Source organism: Myotis nattereri (genome assembly GCF_964212035.1).
Source record: "Myotis nattereri genome assembly, chromosome: 3".
Classification (NCBI taxonomy): domain Eukaryota; kingdom Metazoa; phylum Chordata; class Mammalia; order Chiroptera; family Vespertilionidae; genus Myotis; species Myotis nattereri.
In genome coordinates this window covers 196,035,460-196,062,028 of record NC_138077.1, presented here as the reverse complement: position 1 = coordinate 196,062,028, position 26,569 = coordinate 196,035,460, and the positions used below count along the sequence as shown (strand labels likewise).

Here is a 26,569-nt window from a genome sequence, read left to right as displayed (position 1 = left end):
TTGCCTTTCACTGACAGCTGAGTGTGTGTGCGTCTGCCTGCCCCTGCTCTTTGGGGTTTAAAGGCTGCCCTTGCACCTCTTGTCCGGGTGCACCCTGGAGGTCAGGAGGGAGATAACATCAAATAGCCTCCCTTCTCCTCCAAGTGTCACCCTCAAGGTGAGGAGAGCTAGGCCTGGAGATGTACAGGACCCTCAGGGACTGAGGCACGAGTGACTCTGGTGGCAGGAAGCTTGGGGTGCTGGAGGCTTGTGGTTGGGCTACTGGGGCCCTGTTGCCTGCGGAGCCCTCAGGAGGAGGCAGGAAGTCAGGGTGGGACGTGGGCGCGAGGAGTCAGGTGGTGGCTACCATCGCGAGGAGAGCTGAAACTGTCTGGGCAGCCAGGCTAGGCCAGCAGGACCATGTGAATGGGGCCAGAGGGCTCCTGGGCTGGGCAGGTAAGGAGACTGGGAACAGGGGTCAAGGGGCTGTGGTTGGGAACCTGATATCAGGGGGTGAAACTAGACATGGGGCCAGGCTGCCTGGGTATGCAGCAGCCCTGCAGGCTTGGGGGACAGAAGAACCTTGCTGAAGGTCAGGTAGGAGGCATGCAGTGCAGCCAGATCACCGCTTTCCTGTGTAGACGTTGGCTCTTGGTTCTGCCGCACTGCCCGCCACGGCCTCCACCTCACTTGGAGATCTGGCACATGGACTATCAGGTATTAAAAAGAGCTCGCTTTGGCAGCACATATATATAAAGAGAGAGAGAGAGAATCCCCAAGTCCAGTCGCTCATCCCACGATGGATGAGCCTCCTACACTCAGAGAAGGCCCAGCGCTCCCTCCCGGCAGGCCCTCAGCAAGGTGGTGGCAGGGCCAGGTCTTGGGACAGAGTGACTGTCTAGGCTGTGACCTCCCATGAGGCAGGGTAGTGGACAGGCTTGAGTCAAGGGACCCAGAATCCTTCTGGTTGCTGGGGCAGAACCCAGCGACAAGAATCTCCTGAGAGAGATCGGAGTCACCCAGAGCATCCGAATGGACATGAGTGAAGAGGTCTTAGCCGCAGTGACCAGTATTGCTTGAGCGAGGGAGGAGTCTCCGGTTGGGAGTGGATGGATATGTGAGGGCATATTTATCATCTAGGATGGCGCCTTCCTCTGACTGGACGCTGGGAAGTTGGAGCGGAGAGTATAGGGGGAGAAGGGGAGAGGAAGGGCTATTTTAATCCCGGACAGGGGTGCAGTTGGCCCTGAGAGAGGAACATCTGAACTTCCATCTGGAAAGTTGCCATTCCTGCCGCTGCCAAGTGTCACAGGATGTCCTCCCCTCCCCCCTGGCCTGCTAGCTACCCCCTGTCCCCCACCACCCAGTGACTGCAGGTGTAGGGCCAATTGGTCCTGTGGATTCCTGCTTCAAACCCCAGCAAGGTGGAGGCCTCGGAAAGCATAGTCAGCTAACTGCCCACCCCCTCACCCACCACCTAACTCAGCCTACAGTTTGTGGGGGGAGTCCCCACCTGCACCAGACCGTCCAGGTTTCCTCTGCCATTGGAGTTTTTCTTGACACACAATTTCCATCTAGTCAGCATGTCCCGACCTTTCTCCTGTCCCTAGCTCCAAGGCCTGCAGACTTTGGTCGGGGCTGGGGAGCACGCGGACTCTCTCTGAACCCAGGGGGCTCACCCACACCCTGGACAGGCATAAGCAGTCCCCCTTCCCACCAACCCAGCCTGTAGTGATAGATGACCCAGCGCTCAAGGCAGAGGTTCTTCTCAAAGGGAAAAAGTGCTAAGTGATGGGGCCAAGGACAGGTGAAGGGTTCAGAGGGTGGGAGAAGACATCACTTGGTGATCTGGGAGGCTTCCTGGAAGAGTCAAGGCAGTTCTGAGAAGGATAATGGCCCACTTTGGAGAGTACCTAAAACATGAAGCCATGGTCTCTGTCCCTGGGTTCTGTTCCTTGTGTACCATGATGGCAGATATCTCAGAGCAAAACCAAATGCAAGACAGCGGATGCAAAAAGCACGCATCTCAGAGGCAGGCAGACCCAGGCACAATTCCGGTTCTGCCATTTTCTTGAACAAGTGGCTTCACCTCTCCGGACTCTAGTTTACTTATCTCTAAAGAGGCAATAATGAGTCTCTCCCTTACAGAGTGCTTGTGGGTACTCAAAGAGAAAATAATGGCTGTGATGTGCCAGGGTACTACCCGACACATAGTAGGTGCTTAACAGGGGTTTAGCACTCCATCTTCCTGCAAGTGTGCACCAAAGGGAGGGATGCCCACACCCAGAATTACTCCCACTAAGCGTCTTGGCAAACCACTGAACCACCCATTCTCTCACACTTGTGGTGTGGCTTTGCAAATGAGCTTGTTTCCTGTGTATAGTGGGTGTGAGAATTACAGACTAAACTACAGGTCTACCTTAGAAGAGGATCCCTCATACAGCTACACAAACACCCTACATATCATCATTGGAAAATGTATATATTCACATGTGTTCAGAGGCAGAGGCAGGGACTACACATACAACACATACTGGACCCTACAAATCCATATACACACCCACAAGCTGATGGCTTTAAGGCCAAGCTTAATTCAGTGAAAGCAATGCTGAGAGGAGCTGGTGTGTGGGTGGCATGGGGACAGGCGAGACCACAACACTATCCAGGGATGTGGCCCCCTCTAAAACCAACGTTAGTGTTGGTTTAAAAGCATCTGCAGATGCATTTCCAATGCTTGTTCTAAAGAACACCAGTTCCCTGAGGCGCCTGGAAAGAACAGGGTTCTGGAACCAAATCAACATGGTCTCAGCTACAAACTGTCCTGATTAGCTTCACGGTGGACGTGAGCTTGTTAAAGCTCTGGAAGGCCCTCCAGAGAAGGAGCTGGGTTGATTTTCTCTAATCCAGTGTTTTCCAAACGTCAGAACCTTTTTTGCCCCCAGCATCACCTCCTCCATGTCTACCCCTTTGAGACAAGGAGAAGAATGGAAGGACAGGCTGTAGAACTGATCTTCCTCAAATGATCGTGTTTCTTAGCAGAGTATTTGCATTGATGGTGGTTTTATTGTTTGTGTGGGTTTTTTTCAAGTACAAAAGTAGCACAGGATTTGAATTTTAAAAATTCAACCAGTATAGAGGCAGGTAAAGGAATGCAAGAAATGCAGCTCCCGCCAATCTCACTCCTGGGGCATGCTCACTGTGGACTATTTGGTGTGCATTCTTCCAGAATGTCCTATGTATGGCTACTAAAAAGCCTGGTGGTTAAGAGCCTAGTCTCTGGAGGCAAGTAAACCCAGGCTCAAATCGTCACTGCACCAGTAATTTGTTTGTTATGAGACCTCAGACAAATTGCTCTACCCTGTTTGGGCCTCAGTTTTTGCATCTGTAAAATGGGGATAATAATAGCACTTACTTCATAGGATTATTATGAGAATTACATGAAATCATGCAAATAAAGGCTGAGCAAAGAGCCCTGCTTAAAAGAACCCCCTATACATATTTAAATGCAAATACGCTTATACTCTACATTCTGTTCTGTAACTTCTGACCATGCTATATCTGGGATGTCTTTCCATGTCAATACGTGGCGATCTACCCCCCTTTTCAAGTTTTAGCTAACCGTCACTAACTTGGTAAGTGGATAATGGTGGTGATTTTGAGATGCTATTTCCTGGCAAGTATCGGTGTTCTGTGTTGTCGATGTTGTTGTGAGTCACAGACATTACCCATCAGTGAGGTGAAGACAGGCATTTTGGCTTCCTGTGAAGATGGAGTAGCCTGCCAGAGGGGCACCCGGCTGAGTCAGAGGGCAGGGCCAGGTGTCTGGGAACCTCTCTGTTTGTGCACCTCTGTATCCCTAGCACTAGACCAGAATTGGCACATAAAAATTGACCACTAAATTTTTGTCAATAGGCTGGCCCATTAAGAAAATTGTGCCACCCTAGTTGGTTTGGCTCAGTGGATAGAGAGTCAGCCTGCAGACTTAAGAGTCCCAGGTTCGACTCTGGTCAAAGGCATATGCCTGGCTTGTGGGCTTGGACCCTGGTAGGGGGCCTGCAGGAGGCAGCTGATCAATGATTCTCTCTCATCATTGATGTTTCTATCTCTCTCTCCCTCTCCCTTCCTCTTTGAAATCAATAAAAATATACTTAAAAAAGAAAAGAAAAGAAAATTGTCTGTCCTGGCCAGTGTGGCTCATTTGGTTTTGCATCATTCTGTGCACCTACTAGTAAAGGTTTCAGATTCGATTCCTGGTCGGGGCCCAGGCCCAGGTCGGGGTGTGTATGGGAGGCAACTGATCTCTCTCTCTCTCTCTCTCTCTCTCTCTCTCTCTCTCTCTCTCTCTCTCTTTCTCTCTCCCCCTTCCTCTCTTTCTCAAGCCAATAAAAGCATATTAAAAAGAAAAAGAAAAGGAAAATTGTGCCTCCTCTAACTCACTGAGAGGCCTAAGCTCAAAATTGTCTCACAGAGCAGCATTTCCAAAAATATGGCCTGTGTACCATTGATGTGGGTGAGTGATTTCAGGGGGTGATGAATAGACGTTTACAAATGAGAATTTATGTGTTAAATTATGTGTTTATTTTCATATGTACTGACTTCTATTTATGGCTGGCGATACTGGTTTTCCACTTATGTTAGTGAAGTTTCATTTTAGGTAAATATATTAAAGGAGAAAAGGTGGTTCGTGAAAGTACCAAAAATGTCAAAGAAAAAATGAAAATTTTAGTCTGGAAAATACTTAACGCTGGTGTAATGAAATGTTCATGCTAGCCTCCAATAACTATAATTCTCATTTATTTAGTCCTTATTATGTGCCAAGCACCACATTAAGCACTTTCTTATATGGGATCATCTATATATCATACGTAATGCTCACAACAGCCCTAGAAGCAGGTCTATTTTTATTCTCATTTTGTAGATGAAGTCACTGGGGGAAGCTGGGAACGATTTAGTAACCTGCCCAAAGACCATCTGCCAGTGAGTGACTGGGAGGCCTTGGGGTTGAACTTGGGTCACTGTGACATGGACATGGTGAGCTGAGCCTCCGTGACCTGCAGATTCCAAGAAAGTTTAATAAAGCAGCACGGATTGTCAAGCTGTAAGTAAGGCTCTGTCCTGATAAAACCCCCTGGCGCGAAATGCACACAGAAGTATGAGGGAGGGCACTCACTATAAGGGATTACTAGGCCCATAAAAGTTACTAGCTGAAGGGCCTCTACCAAAAATACCAGCTTTAGCGTCATTGCTCTGTAGCCCTTGTTTATGGCAACAGTTAACTAGCAGGTCAGTTCTATGTTCAGCACACTCCCAGTTTGTGAGAATAAAATTCAACTTGTTTGCATGTAAGAGACTTATCTTCTAGTTCCCTATTTTTTGGAAACTCTGAACTCACAGAGTTCATTCAAAAGTGGTATTATATAGCCCTGACTGGTTTGGCTCAGTGGATAGAGCGTCGGCCTGGGGACTGAAAGGTCCCAGGTTCGATTCCGGTCAAGGGCATGTACCTGGGTTGCGGGCATATCCCCAGTAGGGGGTGTGCAGGAGGCAGCTGATCGATGTTTCTCTCTCATCGATGTTTCTAGCCCTCTGTCCCTCTCCCTTCCTCTCTGTAAAAAATCAATAAAATATATTAAAAAAAGAAAAGAAAAAAAAAACAAAGAAAAGAAAAAAACAAAAAAACCAAAAGTGGTATTATATAAAAAAGGAACACATGTTCCTAACCTGTTTAGCTCAGTGGACAGAGCATTGGCCCACGGACTGAAGGGTCCTGGGTTCGATTCCTGGCATGTACCTTGGTTGTGGGCTCAATCTCCAGTAGGGGGCGTGCAGGAGGCAGCTAATCAATGTTTCTCTATCCCTCTCCCTTTCTCTCTGTAAAAATCAATAAAATATATTTTCTTAAAAAGGAACACATGAAAAAGGAGGCAACTCAGGACACATCCCTGTTTCACCCAGAATTTATTTACCATGTCTGCCAACCCTGATTCTTGGGTGCTGTGATGAGGGTTCTGTGTGGGCAACCCATAGTTAAGGCTCTTCATTGAACATTTGCAACTTTGCCAATAACCAAATCTTGGCCAAAGACATAGGCCAAAAAATGGTTTGAAATTATTCCTGACAAATTTTGCCATGAGGTTGCCCAGAGTACAACAGTGGTCTGCAGTGGACTAGCCTGCCTGCTCTTTGTAAAGGATTAGCCTGAGAAACCCAGGCAAGAAGCTGGCACACATTTTGGATAGAACGTTCAGTAAATGAATAAGTTTATACTTCATGGAAGGGAAAGTGTTGCTCCCCCCCCCCCCCCCCCGCCTTTTTTTTAATTTAAAGAGAACAAAACAGCCCGGCCCTTGTGGCTCAGTGGTTGATTGTCGACCACTAGGGCGGTAACTATTCAATTCCAGGTCACAGCATATGCCTGGGTTGTGGGCTTGGTCCCCATTAGGGACTATGTACGAGGCAGTTGATCAATGACTCTCTCATCATTGATGTTTCTCTCTCTCTCTCTCTCTCTCTCTCTCTCTCTCTCTCTCTCTCTTTCTCTCTCTCTCTCTTGCTCTCTCTGAAACCAACCAAAAATAACCTTTTTTTTTTTTAAAAAAAAGAGGGTAAAACACATTCTATGGCCAGCCAGGCCAGGTAATGTCTATGATCATGTCTATGGAGTTGATAAAAGTAATTGAGTTAGCAAGAATCAGAACTCATCGTGATATGATTCCTAAACAAGCCTGGAATCAGAAAATCTAGTCCAGGACAGCCTGAGGTTTTTGATCAGTTCTACACAATGTGAGCAGGGCCACTGTGTGTGTGCTTTGGGTGCTTCACTGAGAGGCAAGAAGGGATGAGGACTGAAATATAGCTCTCACTCCACCCTCCAAATTTTTTGTTTCTTTGTTTTATTGGATAGAGAGAGAGAGAGAGAGAGAGAGAGAGAGAGAGAGAGACATCCACCAGTTGCCTCTTGTATGTGCCTGACCAGGAATCGAACGCACCCCCTTCTGGTGTACAGGATGACACACCAACTTATGGAGCCACATCAAACAGGGCTGGCTCTTCAAATGTTTTAACCCCAGGGACCGGTGGCCCTTCGAAATGGCACAAAGTGCTCTGAGGACCATGGACAGCCTTGAGTTTGAGGGAGAACATTCCAGACCCTCGTCAGAGGAGGATTAGAATCTACAAAATTCCTGCTATTGACCTTGAATTTCTGAGTTGTGAGAAGAGAATGTCCTGTTTCATTGACCCCAGAATCTGCCCTCATTGCTGGTTCTGAAAGCCCTTGGGATCCCTTGGATTTTTTTTCTCCTTTTTCTTTCAGACAATGAGAAATTTCTATTAAGTTTTAATTTTTATTTTCTCTTTACTGACTTCATCTATTAGCCTGTTCATATAATTTTGGCTACTCAGCAATCTCTGTCAAGCAAAGACCAGAAGAAGGGAACCCACATTTTATATAAATAGATGTATCTATATAATATCTCACAATTACACAGGGACAGGCACAAAGTATACATACCCCTATTTTTGTATACATCCATCTGTATGCACTGACTCATACACACCCATGACTATGCATACATTAGCAGGAATGCTCACTGAATCATATGCCTCCATATGTATGCACTTGCACTCACCAATCAGGTAAATGTACACTCAGAATCATGCATTCTAGGTAGAGGGAGAATTGTCTTGGAGAGAAAAGACTTTGTTAACAGAACAATGATTACATTTTTAAAAATATATCCTTATTGATTTTAGAGAGACAAGAAGGGAGAGGGAGATAGAAATATCGATTGGCTGCCTCCTGCACTGAGCCACACCGTGAGCTACAAAGATTACATTTTTTATGGAGAGTGGATCCAATTCTGTCACACCTGCCTCCCTGCCCATTTTTTCCGTGACCTCTCAGGATCCTCCAACCTCTTTAGACTTCTCAGGGAGTAAGGGTAGAGTACCTTGATAAAGGAGGTAGGGGCCTGATTTGAGTTTCACGTCTGCCAAGAGTCATGTACTATTGGGAAAATTACTGAAGTTCTCTGATCCCCTGGCTTCTTCATCTTTAAAACGAGGCTGGTGAATTACATTAGGGCTTCTAAACTCTTCTCTCCCAAGGACTCCTTTGCCCCTGTTTTACCTCCCCCTCCCTCCCCCCACAAACACACCTTGTGGATCTTATAACTTGAAGTTTTTGCCATTAAACTATCTCATTTAGGTACTAATTTTCTTGTTTTCTAGTTCAAATTTTAATCAGAGACTTGACTAAGTCTGCACTAAAGAAACAATAAAACAATTTGTCAAATTAAGAAACAAATAATAATACAATTTCCCTTTAGACTTTTTAAATATTGAAATAACCTGCAGGCCTTCAACATTTTCCTGGGGCCTCCTAGGAGCGCGTCGCTCCCAGTGGCTCTAGACTGGCAGCCACTGACTTTGACAGGTCCCAGGGTTTCTGATTGCTGCCAGGCCCTACACTCCAAAGCCCACCTTTCGGAGAGAGCAGGATCTGCTACCTGCAGCCAGAGTGCTTCAGGAGCATAAACAAGCCAGAGAGGAAACACTTCGGGGTCAGGTACTGGCAGAGTTACAGGGTTCCTTTCCGCTTAATTTGACACAACTTGACGTTTTCCACTCATGGCCCCAGCCTTTAGGGATGTCAGGTCCTCTCTGATAGGCCCAGATTCAGTCCAGGATCAGGTCCCGCCTGCGTGATCTGGACTCTTGCCCAAAGCCTGGAGACTCCTTTTCCCTCCCTAGGTGACCCCAGCCTGGACTAGGTACCAGCCTCCGGGCCTATGGTCCCTTCTGCCCTTCTTCTGACTTCTCCTCACTGCTGCATCCCAGTTCATCCCCTCTTTTCATAACCCCAAACGTTTCTCATCTTTCTCTTACCCTTTGCCAGGGCCTCCAAGAATGTCAGGCCTGGGAGGGACCTTACTGATGTCAGTCCACACGCCATCTGATGTTGGTGTTCTCAACTACATTATAACCAACCTGTGGTTTTCTACGGCCTGTTTGAGGAGCACAAACAACAGGATGCTCACGACCTTACTAGCTAGCTCAACTTATTTTAGGCTAGCTCCAGGTTGTCACCAGCTCTTTCCTGAAGGCTTTTGCTACTAACCAGCTCCTGGTCAGAATAAAAATAGCAGCCAAAAAGCCATTTGCATGATGACAGGAGAAGATCTGACTTTGGGTGGTTGGCACACGGTGCAATACACAGATCATGTAACATAGAAACCTACGCCTGAAACCATGCCGTAACCGGTTTGGCTCAGTGGATAGAGCGTCGGCCTGCAGACTGAAAGGTCCCAGGTTCGATTCCGGTCAAGGGCATGTACCTTAGTTGGGGGCACATCTCTAGTGGGAGGTGTGCAGGAGGCAGCTGATCGATGTTTCTCTCTCATCGATGTTTCTAGCTCTCTATCTCCCTTCCTCTCTGTAAAAAAATCAATAAAATATATATTTAAAAAAAATTAAAAAAAAGAAACCTACTCCTGAAACCTATATGTTCATGTTGACCACCCCAATAAATTTTAATTTTACAACAAAGGCATTTGCAGCCACAGATGGGTGAACTGTGGCTGAGCGATTTCTCAAATGTCTACCCCCTACCCTCCTCCAAGACTCCTAACAGTAGGGGGAGAATTAATGTGTCCCCTTTTCCTTGATTTGGCTTAAAATTCCATGTATATTTTACATCTTCCTCTATAATAGACCTGGGCTTGTTTAACTATATGAAGAAGGACAAGGAAGATGCTCTGGGAAGATGCACACCAGTGACTCTGGTACCGATGAGAGCTTATGAGTATCTCAGTTTAAAAAACAGGAGCTTGGGACATATGTAATACTTTCAACAATAAAGAATTATTAAAAAAGAAAAGAAACAGAAGCTTGCCCAGCTGGGTGGCTCAGTGTTTGAGCATCGACCAGTGAACCAGGAGGTCATGATTCCATTCCCAGGCAGGTCACATGTCCAGGTTGCAGGCTCAATCCCCAGTAGGGGGTGTGCAGGAGGCAGCCAAGATGTTTCTCTCTTACATGAATGTTTCTCTCTCTCTCTCTCTTCCTCCCTCTAAAATCAATTTTTCAAAAATTGAGGTATAATTGACATATGTCCTTAATTCTTACTAACTCAACCCTCCTTCCACTTGGGCCCAGCATGGCTTAGCAACTCTAGCTTTGTTCTGCTAGATAAGTTGTGTGAATGTAAGCAGGCCTCTCTGGGCTTTGGTTTGTTCACCTAAAATCAGAGATTAGATTTGGTGGCTGCTAAGACCTTTACAGATGGGAGAATCTGCGCATTAAAACAATTTTTTAAATTGTTCAATCACAGTTGACATTCAATATTACATTAGTTTTAGGTGTACAACATAGTGGTTAGACATTTATATAATTTACAAAGTGAGCCCCCTAATAAGTCTAGTACCCACCTGGCACCATGCATAGTTGCTACAATATTATTGACTACATTCCCTGTGCTGTACTTTACAATCCAGTAACTGGTTCATAGGTCGACACCAAACACTGAACCACACCGGCCAGGCTGAACTTCTTAATTCCTTCACCCTTTTCACCCTGCCCCTCCACCCTCCTCACATCTGGAGACTACCAGTTCTGCATTTACGAGTTGGTTTCTATTTTATTTATTCTGTTCCTTAGAGTCCACATGTAAGTAAAATCATTTGTTATTTGTCTTTCTCTAACTGACTTATTTCACTTATCATAATATCCTCCAGGTCCATCCATGTTGTTACAAATGGTAAGAGCTCATTATTTTTTATGGCAGAGTAATAGTCTGTTGTATATTCATATGTATCACATCTTTTTCATCCTATTGTCTATTGATGTAAACTTTGGTTGCTTCCAAATTGTAGCTATTGTATATGAAATGTCCTTCTTTGTCATTTGTTATAGCTTTTGTTTTAAACTCTATTTTGTCTGCCTGGCTGGTGTTGTTGGGTGGTTGAGCGTCGATCTATGAACCAGGAGGTCATGCTTCGATTCCCAGTCAGGGCATATGACCGGGTTGCAGGCTCCGTTCCCACTGTGGAGCATGCAGGAGGCAGCTGATCAATCATTCTCTCTCATCATTGATGTTTCTCTCTCTCTCTCCCTCTCCCTTCCTCTCTGAAATCAATAAAAATATATTTTAAAAAATAAAATTTTAAAAATCAATAAAAACATCAAGTGAGGATTTTTTTTAAAAAGTCTATCTTGTCTGATATAAATATTGCTACCCCAGCTTTTTTTAATTTCCATTTGCATGCGATATATTTTTCCATCCCTTTACTTTCAGTCTGCATGTGTTTTTTTTTTTTTTATCTGAAATAGGTTCCTTGTTGGCAGCATAGGTATGGGTCTTGTTTTCTTATCCATTCAGTCACCCTATGTCTTTTGATTAGATTTAATTCACTTATATTTAAACTAATTATTGATAGGTATGTAGTTATTGCCATTTTATTATTCACATTTCTTCTTCTCCTCCTTCTCCTTCTCCTTCTTTTGGAAGTCCCTTTAACATTTCTTGTATTACTGGTTTTGTGGTGGTGAACTTTTTAGCTTTTTCTCATCTGGGAGAGAATCTGTGCATTAACCCTTCATATACCAGTCAATTTTATTTATTTGCTTGTTCATTTGTTTATGAGAGAGAGAGGAGAGAGAGAGAGATTGTTCCATCATTTATTTATGTATTCATTGGTTGTTTCTTGTATGTGCCCTGACTGGGGATCGAACCCATACCTTTGTGTATCAGGACAGTGCTCCAATCAATTGAGCTACCTGGCCTGGGCCCTAGTCAACATTTATAAATGACAACTAGTTCTGGGTGCTGGGGCATTCAAGCAAATAAAGCACAGGTTCTGTTCTCCAGGAATTCCCCCATCTCATCAAGGGGTGGAAGAGGCCATGGGCCTGACACATAAACCAGTGTAGGTTGGGCACTCGGTGCCTAAGTTGATGATGGTGGTCTGAGTAGAACTGTAGCAGCAAAGAGCATGGGAAGGCTGCGCAGAGTAGGTGATGTGTGAGCTGAGCCTTGAAAGTTGAGTCCAATAGATGGACCAAAAGAGAGCATCCCGAGGCAGGAGAAGCACATGGGCAAGGGCATGGAGTAAGAAAACAGTGTGGGGTGTTTGGGAGGGACAGGTGTAGCTCAAAGACTGTGTGAGTGTGTACGCGGGGGTGCGTGTGTGTGTGTGTGTGTGTGTGTGTGTGTGTAAGAACAGACTGAGGAAGTGGATTTGATCTTGATATTAAAGGGTCTTGAACACATGGTAAATTTAACTTTATCTGAGGACTAGTGCTTTCCAAGCAGTTCTGAGGAGCAGCCCAGGGAAGGAGGTGTCTTGGGGACTCCTAGGGGCTTCAGAGAGAGGCCCCACTGGGCTTCAGGCACTGCAGCTCCATTTTTGCTTTATCTATGGGGTTCTGCTTGATTTCATCTGACAAAAAGTTTCCACTGCTAAAGCAAGCAAACAAATAAAAAGAAGTCACAGCCAATAGGGCCACTGAAGGATTTTCTGCTGGGGAGAAGCAGAAGGAACCCTCTGAAGGAGACTTGTGTGGGAGGAGAAGGGGGCAGAGGCCTGAGGGCTGACTTTGGGGAGCAGGAGTCTTTCATTTAGCTTTCTGGGCTGGAGAGGGGAATTGTATTAGGAGGTGGGGCGCACTCACCTCTAAGGTACGGGCGGATCAAAACTTAGGTCTCTCCCAGGGTTTGGAAGAAGTGTGTGATCTCTACTGGGTAGTCCCCCAACATGGGGGATGGGCAGAGAGAGAGAGAGAGAGAGAGAGAGAGAGAGAGAGAGGTTGGGGGAGAGGCAGGAAGCGGGCAGCTAGACTAACAAAGGTGCCTGTGTCGGTTTGCCCATCCCAGGTGGGGGGGGCGGGGCCTAGGACTGGGGTGTGTGTGACTTTACTTGTGGCCTGGGGCTCAGAGGGAGCATCAGTCAGTAGCTAGGGCCCCATTTCAGCTTGTCTATGGCTGGTGAATGGGGGCCTGGGGAGGAGGGCGAACCTCAGGTACTTCTGGAAGTTTTCAGGGTGAGGCCCCAGTATGTCGGAGGTTGGGCGAGCAGATGTTGGGGGAACCCCTTAAGCGCCTCTCCATTCTCCCAGGGACCATGGGCTGTGGCTGCAGCTCAAACCCTGAAGATGACTGGATGGAAAACATCGATGTATGTGAGAACTGCCATTACCCCATAGTCCCACTGGATGGCAAGGCCACGGTAAGAGGCAAGACATGGGGCTTGATGAGGGAGCCGGGTGGGGTGCACAGCTCAGAAGAACAAAATGGGCCTCCACTAAAGGTCCTTGAAATAACAGAGCAGCCCTCTCCTCTGCAATACAGAAAGGAAACGAGGCTCAGAGAAGGGAAGGGACTCTCCTAAGGTCACACAGCAAGTAGTTGGCAAGTTCAGGGATAGGAAGAAGCGGCAGGCTAGGCTGGAGAAGTGAAGGAGATCAGGGTGGTGGGGAGGGGAGCCGGGATCTGACCCCGCCTCCTGCTCTCTGACTCACTCTCATCCCCTACCCCCCAGCTGCCCATCCGGAATGGCTCTGAGGTGCGGGATCCACTGGTCACCTACCAGGACACCAACCCCCCGGCTTCTCCACTGCAAGGTGACCGCAGCCAGCAGGGCCTGGAGATAAGGCCTGTGGGTCTTTGGCTGTCGGCCTCCATCTCCTCCCCGTCTACCCTCTATTCTGCCCTGCTTCTCTGGCCCCAGTCTTGTGCTCTGCCCTGTCACGTCTGAACTCCATGTTCCCAGCCTATTTCAGGCTGGTTCTCCTTGACGCCCCGCTGTCTTTACAGACAACCTGGTTATCGCCCTGCACAGCTATGAGCCCTCTCACGATGGGGACCTGGGATTCGAAAAGGGTGAACAGCTTCGTGTCCTGGAGCAGTGAGTGTCCTCTCTATGCCACCCCTCCTCGCCCTGCGGCGGTGAGGGAGTGAGGGAGCGGAGACGCCGGGCTCCGCAGCCCTCCTGCAGGTCCTGACTGGCTTGCAGTAGGCGCCCTTGAGACAAAATGAGAGGCCGGCGGGTGCCGAGCTGGAGGGTGGGGTGGCATTGACAGCTGGGGCTCTGGAGGGAGGGAGTCCAGCCGAGTCCAGGCTGAGCAAGCCACGCTGACCACCGGTGTTCTCAGGAACGGCGAGTGGTGGAAGGCGCAGTCTCTGACCACCGGCCAGGAGGGTTTCATCCCCTTCAACTTCGTGGCCAAAGCGAACAGCCTGGAGCCCGAACCGTGAGTGGGGACTCGTCTTGGGGATGGGTAGGAGCAAGCGGACCTAGGGACCCCGGGGCAGAGGAGGGCTGCTCGAGGGGTGAAGGAGGGAGCACCTTCCAACCGACGACGGCTTTCACTCTCCCTGCGCAGCTGGTTCTTCAAAAACCTGAGCCGCAAGGATGCTGAGCGGCAGCTCCTGGCCCCCGGGAACACGCACGGCTCCTTCCTGATCCGGGAGAGCGAGAGCACCGCGGGTGAGCGGCGGGGCGGGGGCGCGGTGGGCGGGGCCCGGGCGGGGCAGAGGCGGTGGGCGGAGTCTGGGCTGGGCGGGCGGGGCCCTGGCTGGGCGGGGTAGGGCGTGGTGGGCGGGGCCCGGGCTAGGTCCCGGGAGCCGCGGTGCTGGCCGGGCAAGCCCGCGGGCAGGGGCGCGGTGGCGGAGGTGCACCCGCCGTAGGTCACCCCTCCCCCTCTGACGTTCGCTTACCTATTCTTTTATTCAGGATCGTTTTCCCTGTCCGTTCGGGACTTCGACCAGAACCAAGGAGAGGTGGTGAAACATTACAAGATCCGCAACCTGGACAAAGGAGGCTTCTACATCTCCCCCCGCATCACTTTTCCCGGCCTGCAGGAGCTGGTCCGCCATTACACCAGTGAGCGCAGCCGTACCCCTCAGACGTGGGCCTGAGGCCCCCTCACCTGTGTCCTAGCAGCCTGCCTCCCCCACGTCCCTCTCGGGGATGCCCTACCCATCACTAAGCCTGCTCTTCCATTCCCGGCCGGGGTGCGGTGCCAGACGCTGCAGCCGCAGGTGTCCACACCTCCCCTGCCCGGCCATTTCCCTAGACGGGACTTGGTGAAGTCCCTACTCCCTCCCTTGTCCTCGCAGACACTCCGGACGGGCTATGCACGCGGTTGAGCCGCCCCTGCCAGACCCAGAAGCCCCAGAAGCCGTGGTGGGAGGACGAGTGGGAGGTTCCCAGGGAGACGCTGAAGCTGGTGGAGCGGCTGGGGGCCGGCCAGTTCGGGGAGGTGTGGATGGGTAAGTGAGGCCCTCCTGGACTGCGGGGGGTTGGGGGGGCGTCCGCTGAGATCCGAGAGTCCCCCGACAGTCCGGGTGACTTCCTCCAACCCCTCCCCACCCCAGGGTACTACAACGGGCACACGAAGGTGGCAGTGAAGAGCCTGAAGCAGGGCAGCATGTCCCCCGACGCCTTCCTGGCCGAGGCCAACCTCATGAAGCAGTTGCAGCATCAGCGACTGGTCCGGCTCTACGCGGTGGTCACCCAGGAGCCCATCTACATCATCACGGAATACATGGAGAATGGTGGGCGCTGCCGTCCCCTCTGCTCTTGCTAGAGGGTGGAGGAGGCCTGCCTTTTCTCCTGGCTCAGCACTGAAGTTGGGCTGGGCTCCTAAAGTCTCAGCTCCAAGGGCGAGAAGAGGGTGTGTCCTCGAGGCTGTCTGGGAGCCCAGCCTCAGGTGGCCGGCTCTGGAAGGGCATTCAGCCCCCACCTCCCCTGACCTGCAAGTCCCGTTTGCCTTCAAAGCCCTACCTTGATCTAAAGATGCTTGTTTTCAGGAAATGAGTGCGTCCCCGGTCCCATTTCTTTCCCTTCTGCCCCTGAGTGTTGGGAGGCCAGATCTGCCCCAAAGCCCTCTTTCTCAGTTCTGGGCGAGCCCCTCCCCCTCCCTTGGTCTGTTATTGCACAGAGTAAAAGCCTCACCACGGTAAATAGGAATTTGCAGGCCTAGATTTGCTACAGATTTGCTGTGTGACACAGGCCAAGTTCCTGACCTGCATCTGGTGCTCCATTTCCCTAAGTATAACAGCAGAAATCTAAACGGCTCTGATTCTTTGGGAGTATAAGATCTCTCCCTCTTTCAGGAAGGGAGAAAAGCTGTTCATTGGCTAATGGGTTCTGGAAATGGCAAATGGATTTTATTATATAAGCCTACTTTAGTTGGTAGTTGCTTGGAGTTCTGTGTTGAGGATTCTGAGGCTCATTGGAAGTGAGTGCTAGGATTGATTAGCAACATCTGCCATGGACACAATGGAGGAATGGCAGTCTATGTCACATATTTGCTGTGTCTGGGTGAAGCCTTTATCTTTGGTGACTAATTCAGTACTCATAGTGGGGACACACAGGTTGCTATCATCTTCACACAGGGCTTTAATCTCTTAAGAAGGGACAGAAGTTACGAGCTCCAATCCAGCAACTCCCAAACTGTCAGGTCTCCACACATCTCTTTCCACAGTCCTTTTTATTTATTTTTTATTCTTTTTATTTTTTTTTAAAATATATTTTATTGATTTTTTACAGAGAGGAAGGGAGAAAGATAGAGAGCCAGAAACATCGATGAGAGAGAAACACCGATCAGCTGCCTCCTGCACATCTCCCACTGGGGATATGCCCGCAACCCAGGTACATGCCCCTGACCGGAATCGAACCCGGGACCTCCCAGTCCGCAGGCCGACGCTCTATCCACTGAGCCAAACCGGTTTCGGCTCCACAGTCCTTTTTAAAAAAATATATTTTTTTATTGATTTTTTACAGAGAGGAAGGGACAGGGATAGAGAGTTAGAAACATCAATGAGAGAGAAACATATAGTAGCTGCCTCCTGCACACTCCCTACTGGGGATGTGCCCGAAAGCAAGGTACATGCCCTTGACCGGAATCAAACCTGGGACCCTTCCGTCTGCAGGCCGACGCTCTATCCACTGAGCCAAACCGGTTAGGGCTCCACACTCCTTTTAATGTGTGCAGCGCACATTTATTACTGCTTACTTTGGGCTGGGCACTGGGAACGTGGATGGACAAAACAAGGTGCCTGCTGTCTCATTTTAGTTATGCACACCTGGAAAACCAGTGTCTGGGCTAGGAAAGTTCCAGCATGCCCCAGAGAATGTAGATGGTGATTTAATTTATTATGTCTAGTAGGATCTAGAAAAGCTTCCTAGAGGAATAGTCTAGCTGGGCCACGCAAGAAAAGTAAGGCAGAGATGGGACAAAGAGACTTTGAGGCGAGAAAGCAATGGTCCATGTGAAAAATGTTGAAATTGGCTAGTGGGGTTGGAACAAGAGTAGCAGGAGTCGGGGAAGACAAGAAACTACAAAGTGGACCATGCAGAGCTTTGGATGCTGGCTGAGGAGTTTGAGCTCTACCCCGTGGGTGACAAAAAGCTTACCGATCCCTTCGAGCATGCCCCACCCTAGTCCCCTGGAAAAGACCTTCACATGTCCCAAACTCCTCACTCAGAACAGACACGCCTCCATTTTCTGCCCTTCTTCTTCCTTGCCACATATAAGACACTGCTTCTAGACCACCCCCGCCCCCCCACCGCCTACACAGTTAGGCGAGAAGGGTTGGGGAGCTCTCTCCTTGGGCAACTTGGATCAGCAACTCTTGCTTCTGCCCCACAGGGAGCCTGGTGGATTTTCTCAAGACCCCTGCAGGCATCAAGCTGACCATCAACAAACTCTTGGATATGGCAGCCCAAGTAAGGAGACTTGGGAGGGCTGGGCATGGGCACAGGCCAGCAGGGTAAGGATGTCTGGCCCACCACTGCTGACCTATCCATACCTGGCCTGCAGATTGCAGAGGGCATGGCATTTATTGAAGAGCGCAATTACATCCACCGTGACCTGAGGGCCGCCAACATCCTGGTGTCTGACACCCTGAGCTGCAAGATCGCAGACTTTGGCCTAGCACGCCTCATTGAGGACAACGAGTACACAGCCAGGGAGGGTAGGTGTGGGATAGAAGGGAAGTCTGGGGCCTACAGGCCAAGCAGACCTTGGTGACCTCACTCTGCTTCCCCACAGGGGCCAAGTTTCCCATTAAGTGGACAGCGCCAGAAGCCATTAACTATGGGACCTTCACCATCAAGTCGGACGTGTGGTCTTTCGGGATTCTGCTGACGGAGATTGTCACCCACGGTCGCATCCCTTACCCAGGTCAGGACCAAAGGCAGGAACTAAAAAGGGTGATGAGGCAGGGCAGTAAAATCCATGTCTTTCCACTCACCTTTTCCCAGGCTCAGAATCTGGAACTTTCTAGTTGCTTCTCCTCCATCTTCTCAGAGATGTGACTCCGATATCACCAGGGAGGTACTGATCAACCATGGCTGACTTTCATCTCTGTCTCTGGATCTCTCTCTCTCCCTTCGATAATCCCAGCTCTTCTCTTTAGTTCCAACACAGGCAGCCCAGTAGGGTGAAAAGGCTCTGGCCTGAGAGACAAGAAGCCTGCCTTTCATTATCAGATATGCCATGATATTAACTTTCTGTTTGATCAGATGATGCCTTCTTTTCCCATTTGTAAAATGTAAGGTTAGACTAATACTTGGCCCACCCCCAGCTGGTTTGGCTCAGTGGATAGACCGTTGGCCTGCAGACTAAAGGGTCCCAGGTTCGATTCCAGACAAGGGCAAATGACTGGATTGTAGGCTGGATCCCTAGTAGGGGGCATGCAGGACACAACCAATCAATAATTCTCTCTCATCATTGACATTTCTCTCTCTCTCCCTCTCCCTTCCTCTCTGAAATCAATAATAATACTTTTTAAAAAAGTTGTCCTCGAGAGAAAATGATGCCAAAAGTGTTTAGAAGTCTGGAAAAAAATCACACACACACACAAAGAATATTAATATTACCTGGCCCATTTAAGCACTCAAGAGTGTTAGATTTGTTTGTTTGTTAAATATATTTTATTGACTTCTTACAGAGAGGAAGGGAGAGGGATAGAGAGTTAGAAACATCGATGAGAGAGAAACATCAATCAGCTGCCTCCTGCACACCCCCTACTGGGGATGTGCCCGCAACCAAGGTACATGCCCTTGACCGGAATCGAACCTGGGACCTTTCAGTCCGCAAGCCGACGCTCTATCCACTGAGCCAAACCGGTCAGGCCAAGAGTGTTAGGTTTTGCTATTAATAGCGACTATTATGCTATTAATAGTCACTTTGGGCAAGTGACTTCACCTCTCTGAGCCTGTTCCCTGATATGAAAAACAAGATTATCTGTGAAAGACCTTGACTCATAATAGGTGCTCACTAAACACTGACTTCTGTTCCCTCTGAAGCTTTCTGTCTAAAGACTGAAAGAGAGATGTAAACAACTGATTCTCACTCACTCCCACCCCTCCCTTTATCTCCTGGACAAAGTTCTTTACCCCTGAATTCAGCCAAGACAGCAATGGAATCTTTTAAAAGGAACTTGCTAGGAAACTGGGGGAAGGAAATGGAACACAAAGACAGGGCACAGAGGTCATGGAGCACAGTGGCCAGATTGTAGAAGCTTCCCACATCCCGAGAGCAGTGTGCACAGAGCTTTGCTCCTAGGAAGGTCAAGGCACCTTAGAATCAGGCGAGAGCCAGAAGGCTTTCCCTGCCCTGGACTTACCCCATCACAGAATCGAGGGAGAGCGCTGGGGCTGGAAGCCCACCCTGGTCATCTTGCCAAGGACCCTCACTGCCCCTCCACTGTGCCCACAGAGGTGAATCCATAGGCAATGTCTCTGTTACAACTGAAAAGACATTGTTAACATGATGATGAATGGCAACGCGGCTTCAGGGTCAGGGAGACAATGGGGAGTAATGGGGATTTGGGTGAACTTGCATCTGCTGCAGCAGACGGTTGCCTTTAAGACCTGGGGGCCCAGCCCTGGCTGGCATGCTCAGTGGTTATAGTGTCAGCCTGTGCACCGGAGTGTCTTAGGTTCGATTCCCTTGGTTGTGGGTTCACTCCCCACCCTGGGTCAGGGTGCATGTGGGAGGCAACCGGTCACTGTGTCTCTCTCACATCCATGTTATTTTCTCTCTCCCCCTCCTTTTCTCCCTTCTACTCTCTCTGAAAAGCAATGGAAAAAGTGTCCTCAGGGGAGGATTAACAAAAAGGAAACACAAAAACAAAAGGCATGGGGTCCCAAAAAACAGATTTTTTTTTCAAGAGAAGCCCAAACTTGCAGCTTTAGAAAAATGTGCGCATTTCCAAACATTGGTGATTGATTCAAATTATTTAAAAACACTACAGAAGCCAAACCAAAGTGTGTCTAGAGGCTATATTTAGGCTGGATTTAGCCTATGGGCTTGCAGCCTTGACTCTAGCCTTGGGTGTTTAGTTCCATGGCCTATGTCCTCCAATGTGCTAATTTTGAAACGTGAGGGACCCATAGCTAGAGGCCTCCTAGCGGCAAGGCCTGGGCAAGAGGGTATTTATTGAGTGCGGTCCATTCCCAAGTTTTGCAGGACCATAAAGCGTTTAGTCTTTGGGAACTGCCTGTCACAGTCTCCTCTCAGAAGACTGAAGGAGAAATAGGAGGCCACATGGGAAATTTAGACACAGGCAGCTGTTTCTGCCATGATCATGCAGTTCTCTGGATCAAGTCCTCTCAGGGTCCACCTGCTAAGAGCCTACCAGGTGGGACAGGACCAGTATGAAGGCAGGGAACTGGCCCCAAAGTTATTTCATCTGGGTCATGGAGGGACCTGGTAGACCTCTGCCCATGCAGAGTCTGCTTTGCTGGGGCCCAGAGTCCAGCTGGCTTCCTAATGTAGCATCTCATGTGCCTGGTCCCAGAGCTAGGGAAGCCTCGCCATTGTCGTGGCTGTGGGCTCCCATCCAGCCGTGGGCCTTGACCACCATATCTTCCCACCAAATAATAATAATCACAAGTGTTATTTATGCAGTGTCATTTCCAGGCACTACATGAATTATATGCACTATCTCATTGAATCCTCATAGAAACTCTGAGGTAGGAGTTATTTGTTCTGTTTTCCAAATGAGAAAATTGAGACTCAAAATATTGAGGTGGCTCCCAAGGCAGCCAACAGTGTGTGTTATTGAGTGTCTAAGCCATAGCTGACATTCCAAGGGGCACAACTGACATTTTTTAAAAATATATTTTTTTATTGATTTTTTACAGAGAGGAAGGGAGAGGGATAGAGAGTTAGAAACATCGATCAGCTGCCTCCTGCACACCCCCTACTGGGGACGTGCCCGCACCAAGGTACATGCTCTTTTTTTTTTTTTTTTTAAATATATTTTATTGATTTTTTACAGAGAGGAAGGGAGAGAGATAGAGAGTTAGAAACATCGATGAGAGAGAAACATCGATCAGCTGCCTCCTCCACATCTCCCACTGGGAATGTGCCCGCAACCCAGGTACATGCCCTTGACCGGAATCGAACCTGGGACCTTTCAGTCCGCAGGCCGACGCTCTATCCACTGAGCCAAACCGGTTTCGGCAAGGTACATGCTCTTGACCAGAATCGAACCTGGGACCCTTTAGTCCGCAGGCCGACGCTCTAGCCACTGAGCCAAACCAATTAGGGCCACAACTGACATTTAGCAGGTGCCTATAGTAAGGCCTTACCATTGATGAAGACCAAGATCCTTTCGGATGGGTGCTCACACCATAACAGTTAAATAATCTGAACATGGCCCCTGCCTGTGGGCTTCCAAAGCCTGGAGCCTTGATGTCCTTTCTCCCATCAACCGGCAGGGATGACCAATCCTGAGGTGATTCAGAACCTGGAGCGAGGTTACCGCATGGTGAGACCTGACAACTGTCCAGAGGAGCTGTACCACCTCATGATGCTGTGTTGGAAGGAGCACCCAGAGGACCGGCCCACCTTTGACTACCTGCGCAGCGTGCTGGACGACTTCTTCACGGCCACAGAGGGCCAGTACCAGCCCCAGCCCTGAGAGCCCGAGCTGGGGCCTGGAGCCCTGTCCTCATCTAGCCAACCTGGCTGGGAGAAGCAGTTCCTGTGCCATACCCATGGCCGATGCACATAATGACTCTGCATGTGAATCCTGCCCACGTGTGACACGTATACTTCTCCTGTTTTGTACACTGGTTCTTTAGTTGTGTGGGCTCTGCACATGTGTCTTGTACATGTGCAGCCTGTGCATATGTCTTGGACACCTGTCCAGGCTATCCCTTTCTGGGCCTCTCATTTCCTGAGACCACCTGAGAAAGGAGAGAGGCATGTGATTGACACCAGCTTCTGCTCACCCCCATTTCCTTTCCCCTGGTCATCAAGAAGCTCCTTGAGGGGGAAACCTCATGTAATACCTCCATGCCCTCCTCTTCGGTGACTGGCACACATCAGGAGCTCAATAAATGTTTGTTTGTTGATGAAGATTGTGCATCTCTCTGTTCTCCTCTCTCATTTCTTCTTCCTTGGGAGGGAAGAGTGGGGGTTCAGAAGTTGATAACCAAGAATTGGGATGAAAGATGGAATGAGGGGATGTCTGAACTTTTTCCAGCTTTGCTGATGCTGGGATGAAAAGGAGGTCCCTATGCTTTCCTGTCTGGGCTCTTTGAATCCCTTTAAACCCCTGCCTCAAAGGATTTAGGGCAACCCCTAGCCAGAACCTCCTAGGGAGTGGGTGTGTCCCAGGGCAATAGCATTTTTTACAGCCATTGATTCTAGGGCTATATTTGGCCTCAGATATGTTTTGATTCACCTTCAAGTTGTTTTAAAATATTATTGAGCTAATTCACCCATTTAACAAATATTTATTGAACATCTACTGTGTGCCAGGCACAGATCTGGGCTCATAGGATATACAGTAGATAAAATAAAGTCTCACCCAGCTGGTGTGGCTCAGTGGTTGAGCATCCACCTATGATCCAGGAGGTCATGGTTCGATTCCTGGTTCTGGGCACATGCCCGGGTTGCTCACAATGATGCTCTCTCATCATTGAAGTTTCTGTCTCTCTCTCTCCCCTCTCCCTTCCTTTCTGAAATCAATAAAAAAAATATTTTTAAAAAAGTCTCCGCCTTTATGGAGCTTACATTCTAGAAGACAAACAGTAAAGATCGCAAAGAAGTAAATGATATGATATGCTACAAGCTGATGAGTGCTAAGGAGATAACAGAGCAGGACAAGGGGGTTTATGTTTGGGGAGCTTGGCACTTTTAAAGAGGGTGGTCTGGGAAGGCCTCATTGAAAAGGTGAGCAAAGATTTGAAGGAGGGGAGTGAGTGAGCCTGTGGGGAGGAGTTGGGTGGGTAGAGCAAACAGCCTGAGGCAGAAGCTTGCCTGGCCAGCTTGGATAGGTCCTCTGGGCCCTGTGGCATTTCAGGAACCATTTTGAGGAGTCTTTAAAGAGATTTGTGCAGGGCTATGACATGATGTGACATTTTATTTATATTTATTATTTTTTAAAATATATATATTTCAGAGAGGAAAGGAGAGGGAGAGAGAGAGAAACATCAGTGATGAGGATCACCGGTTGACCAGCTGTTGACACTCAACCACTGAGTCCACACTAGCCAGGCTGACTTACTTTTTATTATTTATTTATCTATTTATTTTAAATATATTTTTATTGGTTTCAGAAAGGAAGGAAGAGGGAAAGATAGAAACATCCATGATGAGAGAGAATCATGGATTGGCTGCCTCCTGCAAGTCCTCCACTGGGGACTGAGCCCACAACCTGGGCATGTGCCCCCGACCGGAATTGAACCTGGGACCCTTCAGTTTGCAGGCCGACGCTCTATCCACTGAGCCAAACCGGCCAGGGCTATTTATTTATTTGTTAATCCTCGCCTGAAGATATTTTTCTTTTTAAATCTTCATTGTTGAAAATATTACATATGTCCCTTCCCCTCCCGTCCCTCCCCCTCTCCCCCCCATTTTACCCTTTCTAGCCTGCAGGATGTTTTCCCATTACTTTTTAGAGAGAGTGGAAGGGAAGGGAAGGGGAGAGACAGAAAGAGAGAAATATTGATGTGAGACACATTGATTGTTTGCCTCCAGCATACTAGTATGCTCTACTGTGACTTTTAAAATTTTATTATTGATTTTAGATAGGAAGGGAGAGGGAGAGATAGAAACATCAATGATGAGAGAGAAGCAATGACGGCTGCCTCCTGAACGCCCCCTACTGGGGATCCAGCCCACACTCCTGGCATGTGCCTCTGACTGGAATTGAATGGTGACCTCCTGGTTCATAGGTCAACCTTCAACCACTAAGCCACTGCCCGAGGGTAGAGTGGTGGGGCTATTTACACGCCCTCCAATCCCCCTTGCCCTGGAGACATGTGATGTTTGCAGGCAATTTTGGTTGTTACAACAGAGGGGGAGTAGAGGCCAGGAAGGCTGCGAAACATTCTACAGTGCATAGGACAGCTTCCTATAATAAAGAATTTAAAAAAAAAAAAAAAAAGATTACCCAGCCCAGCCTTGGCCAGTGTGGCTCAATTGGTTGAGCATCATCTCATGCACCAAAATGTCCTGGGTTTGAATCCGTCAGGGCACATACCCAGGTTCCTATAGGTGTTTCTCTTTCACATTGATGTTTCTCTCTCTCTCTTTCTCTCTCTCCCTCTCCCTTCCTCTCTCTAAAACCAATAAATATATATCCTCTGCTCTGGCCAGTGTGCTCAGTGGTTAGAGAGTTGTTGGCCCGTGTTCCCAAGGGGTTGAGGGTTCGATTCCTGGTCAAGGGAACATACCTGGGTTGCAGGTTTGATTCCTCCCTCCTCCAACCTTGTCGTGGCACATGTGGGAAGCAACCAATCGATGTTTCTCTCTCTCCCTCCTTGCCCTCTCTCCCTCCCATTCTAAAATCAATGAAAAAATATCCCCAGGTGCAGATTAACAAAACAAACAAAAAATATATATGTATCCTTCGATGATTAAAAACACACACACCACAGCCCAAAATGTCAATAGGTTCAAAAACGTGAGAAACCCTGTGCCAGTATAAGGGGGCACTCCTCCTGGGTGACTGCCTTGGGGAGGTAGGCTTTCGAGTAAGAAAAACGGGGTTCTGCCACTTTGTTACGGTGTCTCTGGTGCATCGTAGTCATTCAAAATATGCGTACAATTGAAAACTGAATGTAATTACTAATTGTGTGACTGAGCAAGTCACAAAGGTCTCGCCTTCAATATGTTTACCTGTAGACTGGGGATAAAAAAATCCCTCCTCCAAAACCTGTGAGGAATAATTGGAATATCTGAGATAACGTGGTAAAGGTATTGCACAGTGCTGGGCCTGCAGCACTTTTATTTCCGTTGTCAGTTAATTTCTCCCTTCTCCAAACCGCAGTTTCAACCCCGATGGGTGACCTTGTGCAAGTCACTAACCCCCTGCCCGTAGGGCTCGGTGGATTCGCTGTAAAATTATGAAGTTGGCTTCAGATCTCCAAGCACGAGTCCCACCGACATGGGGCTGGGAAGTGTGTATGCCCGTCTTCCCCCGAGACTAATGGTACAGTCCCTGAGCAGCTCCCCACCCCCCTGTCGTGGACCTTGGTACAGGCCCAGGGGGCCCCGGGCGGCCTCTCCGGGCTGCCCTTGCCCCCTGCCGAGTTCCGGGCCGTCCCTGCGCAAGCTGATTGGCTGGAGCCGTGCCCGGGCTGCGCGGCTATAGGTGAGCCTGGGAGGGGCGGGCGGAGCGGGCTGGAGGCCCGCCCCCTCCCCCCCTGGGTCGGACACGGAGCGGAGCCGCGGGCGGGAGGCCTGACGGACCGACGGACGGGCCGGAGCGACAGCAGGCGAGCAAGATGGCGCAGACTCAGGGCACCCGGCGGAAAGTCTGTTACTACTACGACGGTGAGCGCGGTCCTCGCGGCGGGGGCGGGGCCTGGCCGGGCCGAATCCGGGAGCGGGAGGCTGAGGAGACCTGAGAGGGGAGGCTGGGAGAGGCGAGGCGTTGGGGAAAGGCTGAGGGGAGGCTGAGGGGGAACGGAGGTCGGGGCTGCGGGTGGAGGTTGAGAGGAAAGGAGGTCGAGACTGAGGGAGGAGCTGAGAGGATGGAAGTCTGGGCTGAGGGAGGAGGCTGAGAGGAATGAGGTCGGGCTGGGCAAGGAGGGCGAGACTGAGGGAAGAGGCGCGAGGAAAAGAGACCGAGGCTGAGGGAGGAGGCTGAGAGGAGGTCGGGCCTGAGATCGGAGCCTCAGAGGGATGCAAAGGGGGTGGAAACTGAGGGAAGAGCGTGAGGCGAGGGGTCGCTCGGGGACGTCTGAGGTCCTCTCGGTGGGGAATTGTGAAGTCTGATGGGAGAGTTGGAGTGGGACTCCTAGAGGGGAGGCTGAGTCTGAGGGGGGAGACAGAATATGATGGGGAAGATTGCAAGGGTTTATATTTTCTCCTGAGACTACCCAGGTCTTTTACTGCCCCTGCCCCTCCTCCTCCTTGAGAAGAGTCCTTCAGGAATCACCAGCTGGTGGTGACCACTGCCCCTCTCACGGTCTCTGAGCAGGGCCTGCAGCTGCTACTGGGAAATGGAGCCCCTGGGGTTGGAAGGAGAAGGACGCTACTTATTCACGTACCAAAAGTCTACCCAGCAGCTTACTCTGAGTTAGGTAGCATGTCGGTGCTGGAGGCGGGGAGGGGG

The 26,569-nt window shown here is 49.2% G+C and overlaps 2 protein-coding genes across 2 annotated transcripts in view; both read left to right on the top strand.

Annotated features, from left to right (window-relative positions):
* The first annotated feature begins 333 nt into the window (after positions 1–333).
* On the top strand, positions 334–22,367 carry LCK (LCK proto-oncogene, Src family tyrosine kinase). The gene is made up of 13 exons (XM_081087917.1): positions 334–435; positions 13,096–13,205; positions 13,518–13,599; positions 13,793–13,883; positions 14,131–14,229; positions 14,362–14,465; positions 14,712–14,861; positions 15,098–15,250; positions 15,356–15,535; positions 17,635–17,711; positions 17,806–17,959; positions 18,037–18,168; positions 21,717–22,367. The coding sequence occupies exons 2-13, from the start codon at positions 13,101–13,103 to the stop codon at positions 21,917–21,919; spliced, it is 1,530 nt and encodes a 509-aa protein (XP_080944043.1). The 5' UTR covers positions 334–435; positions 13,096–13,100; the 3' UTR covers positions 21,920–22,367.
* A 3,296-nt stretch (positions 22,368–25,663) lies between these two features.
* Positions 25,664–26,569, top strand: part of HDAC1 (histone deacetylase 1) — a 28,366-nt gene continuing 27,460 nt past the window's right edge. The window contains exon 1 of the mRNA XM_081086327.1: positions 25,664–25,785. Within this exon, the coding sequence (XP_080942453.1) occupies positions 25,737–25,785 (49 nt within the window). The 5' untranslated portion in view covers positions 25,664–25,736. The remainder of the gene's footprint in view (positions 25,786–26,569) is intronic.

What these genes read in the sequence shown, in the direction of transcription:
- LCK (XM_081087917.1), top strand. Translation starts at nt 13,101, where the DNA reads ATGGGCTGTGGCTGCAGCTCAAACCCTGAAGATGACTGGATGGAAAAC. An exon ending in CAGCTTCGTGTCCTGGAGCA is followed by an intron (nt 13,884 to 14,130) that starts GTGAGTGTCCTC and finishes CGGTGTTCTCAG; the next exon opens with GAACGGCGAGTGGTGGAAGG. An exon ending in AACAGCCTGGAGCCCGAACC is followed by an intron (nt 14,230 to 14,361) that starts GTGAGTGGGGAC and finishes CTCCCTGCGCAG; the next exon opens with CTGGTTCTTCAAAAACCTGA.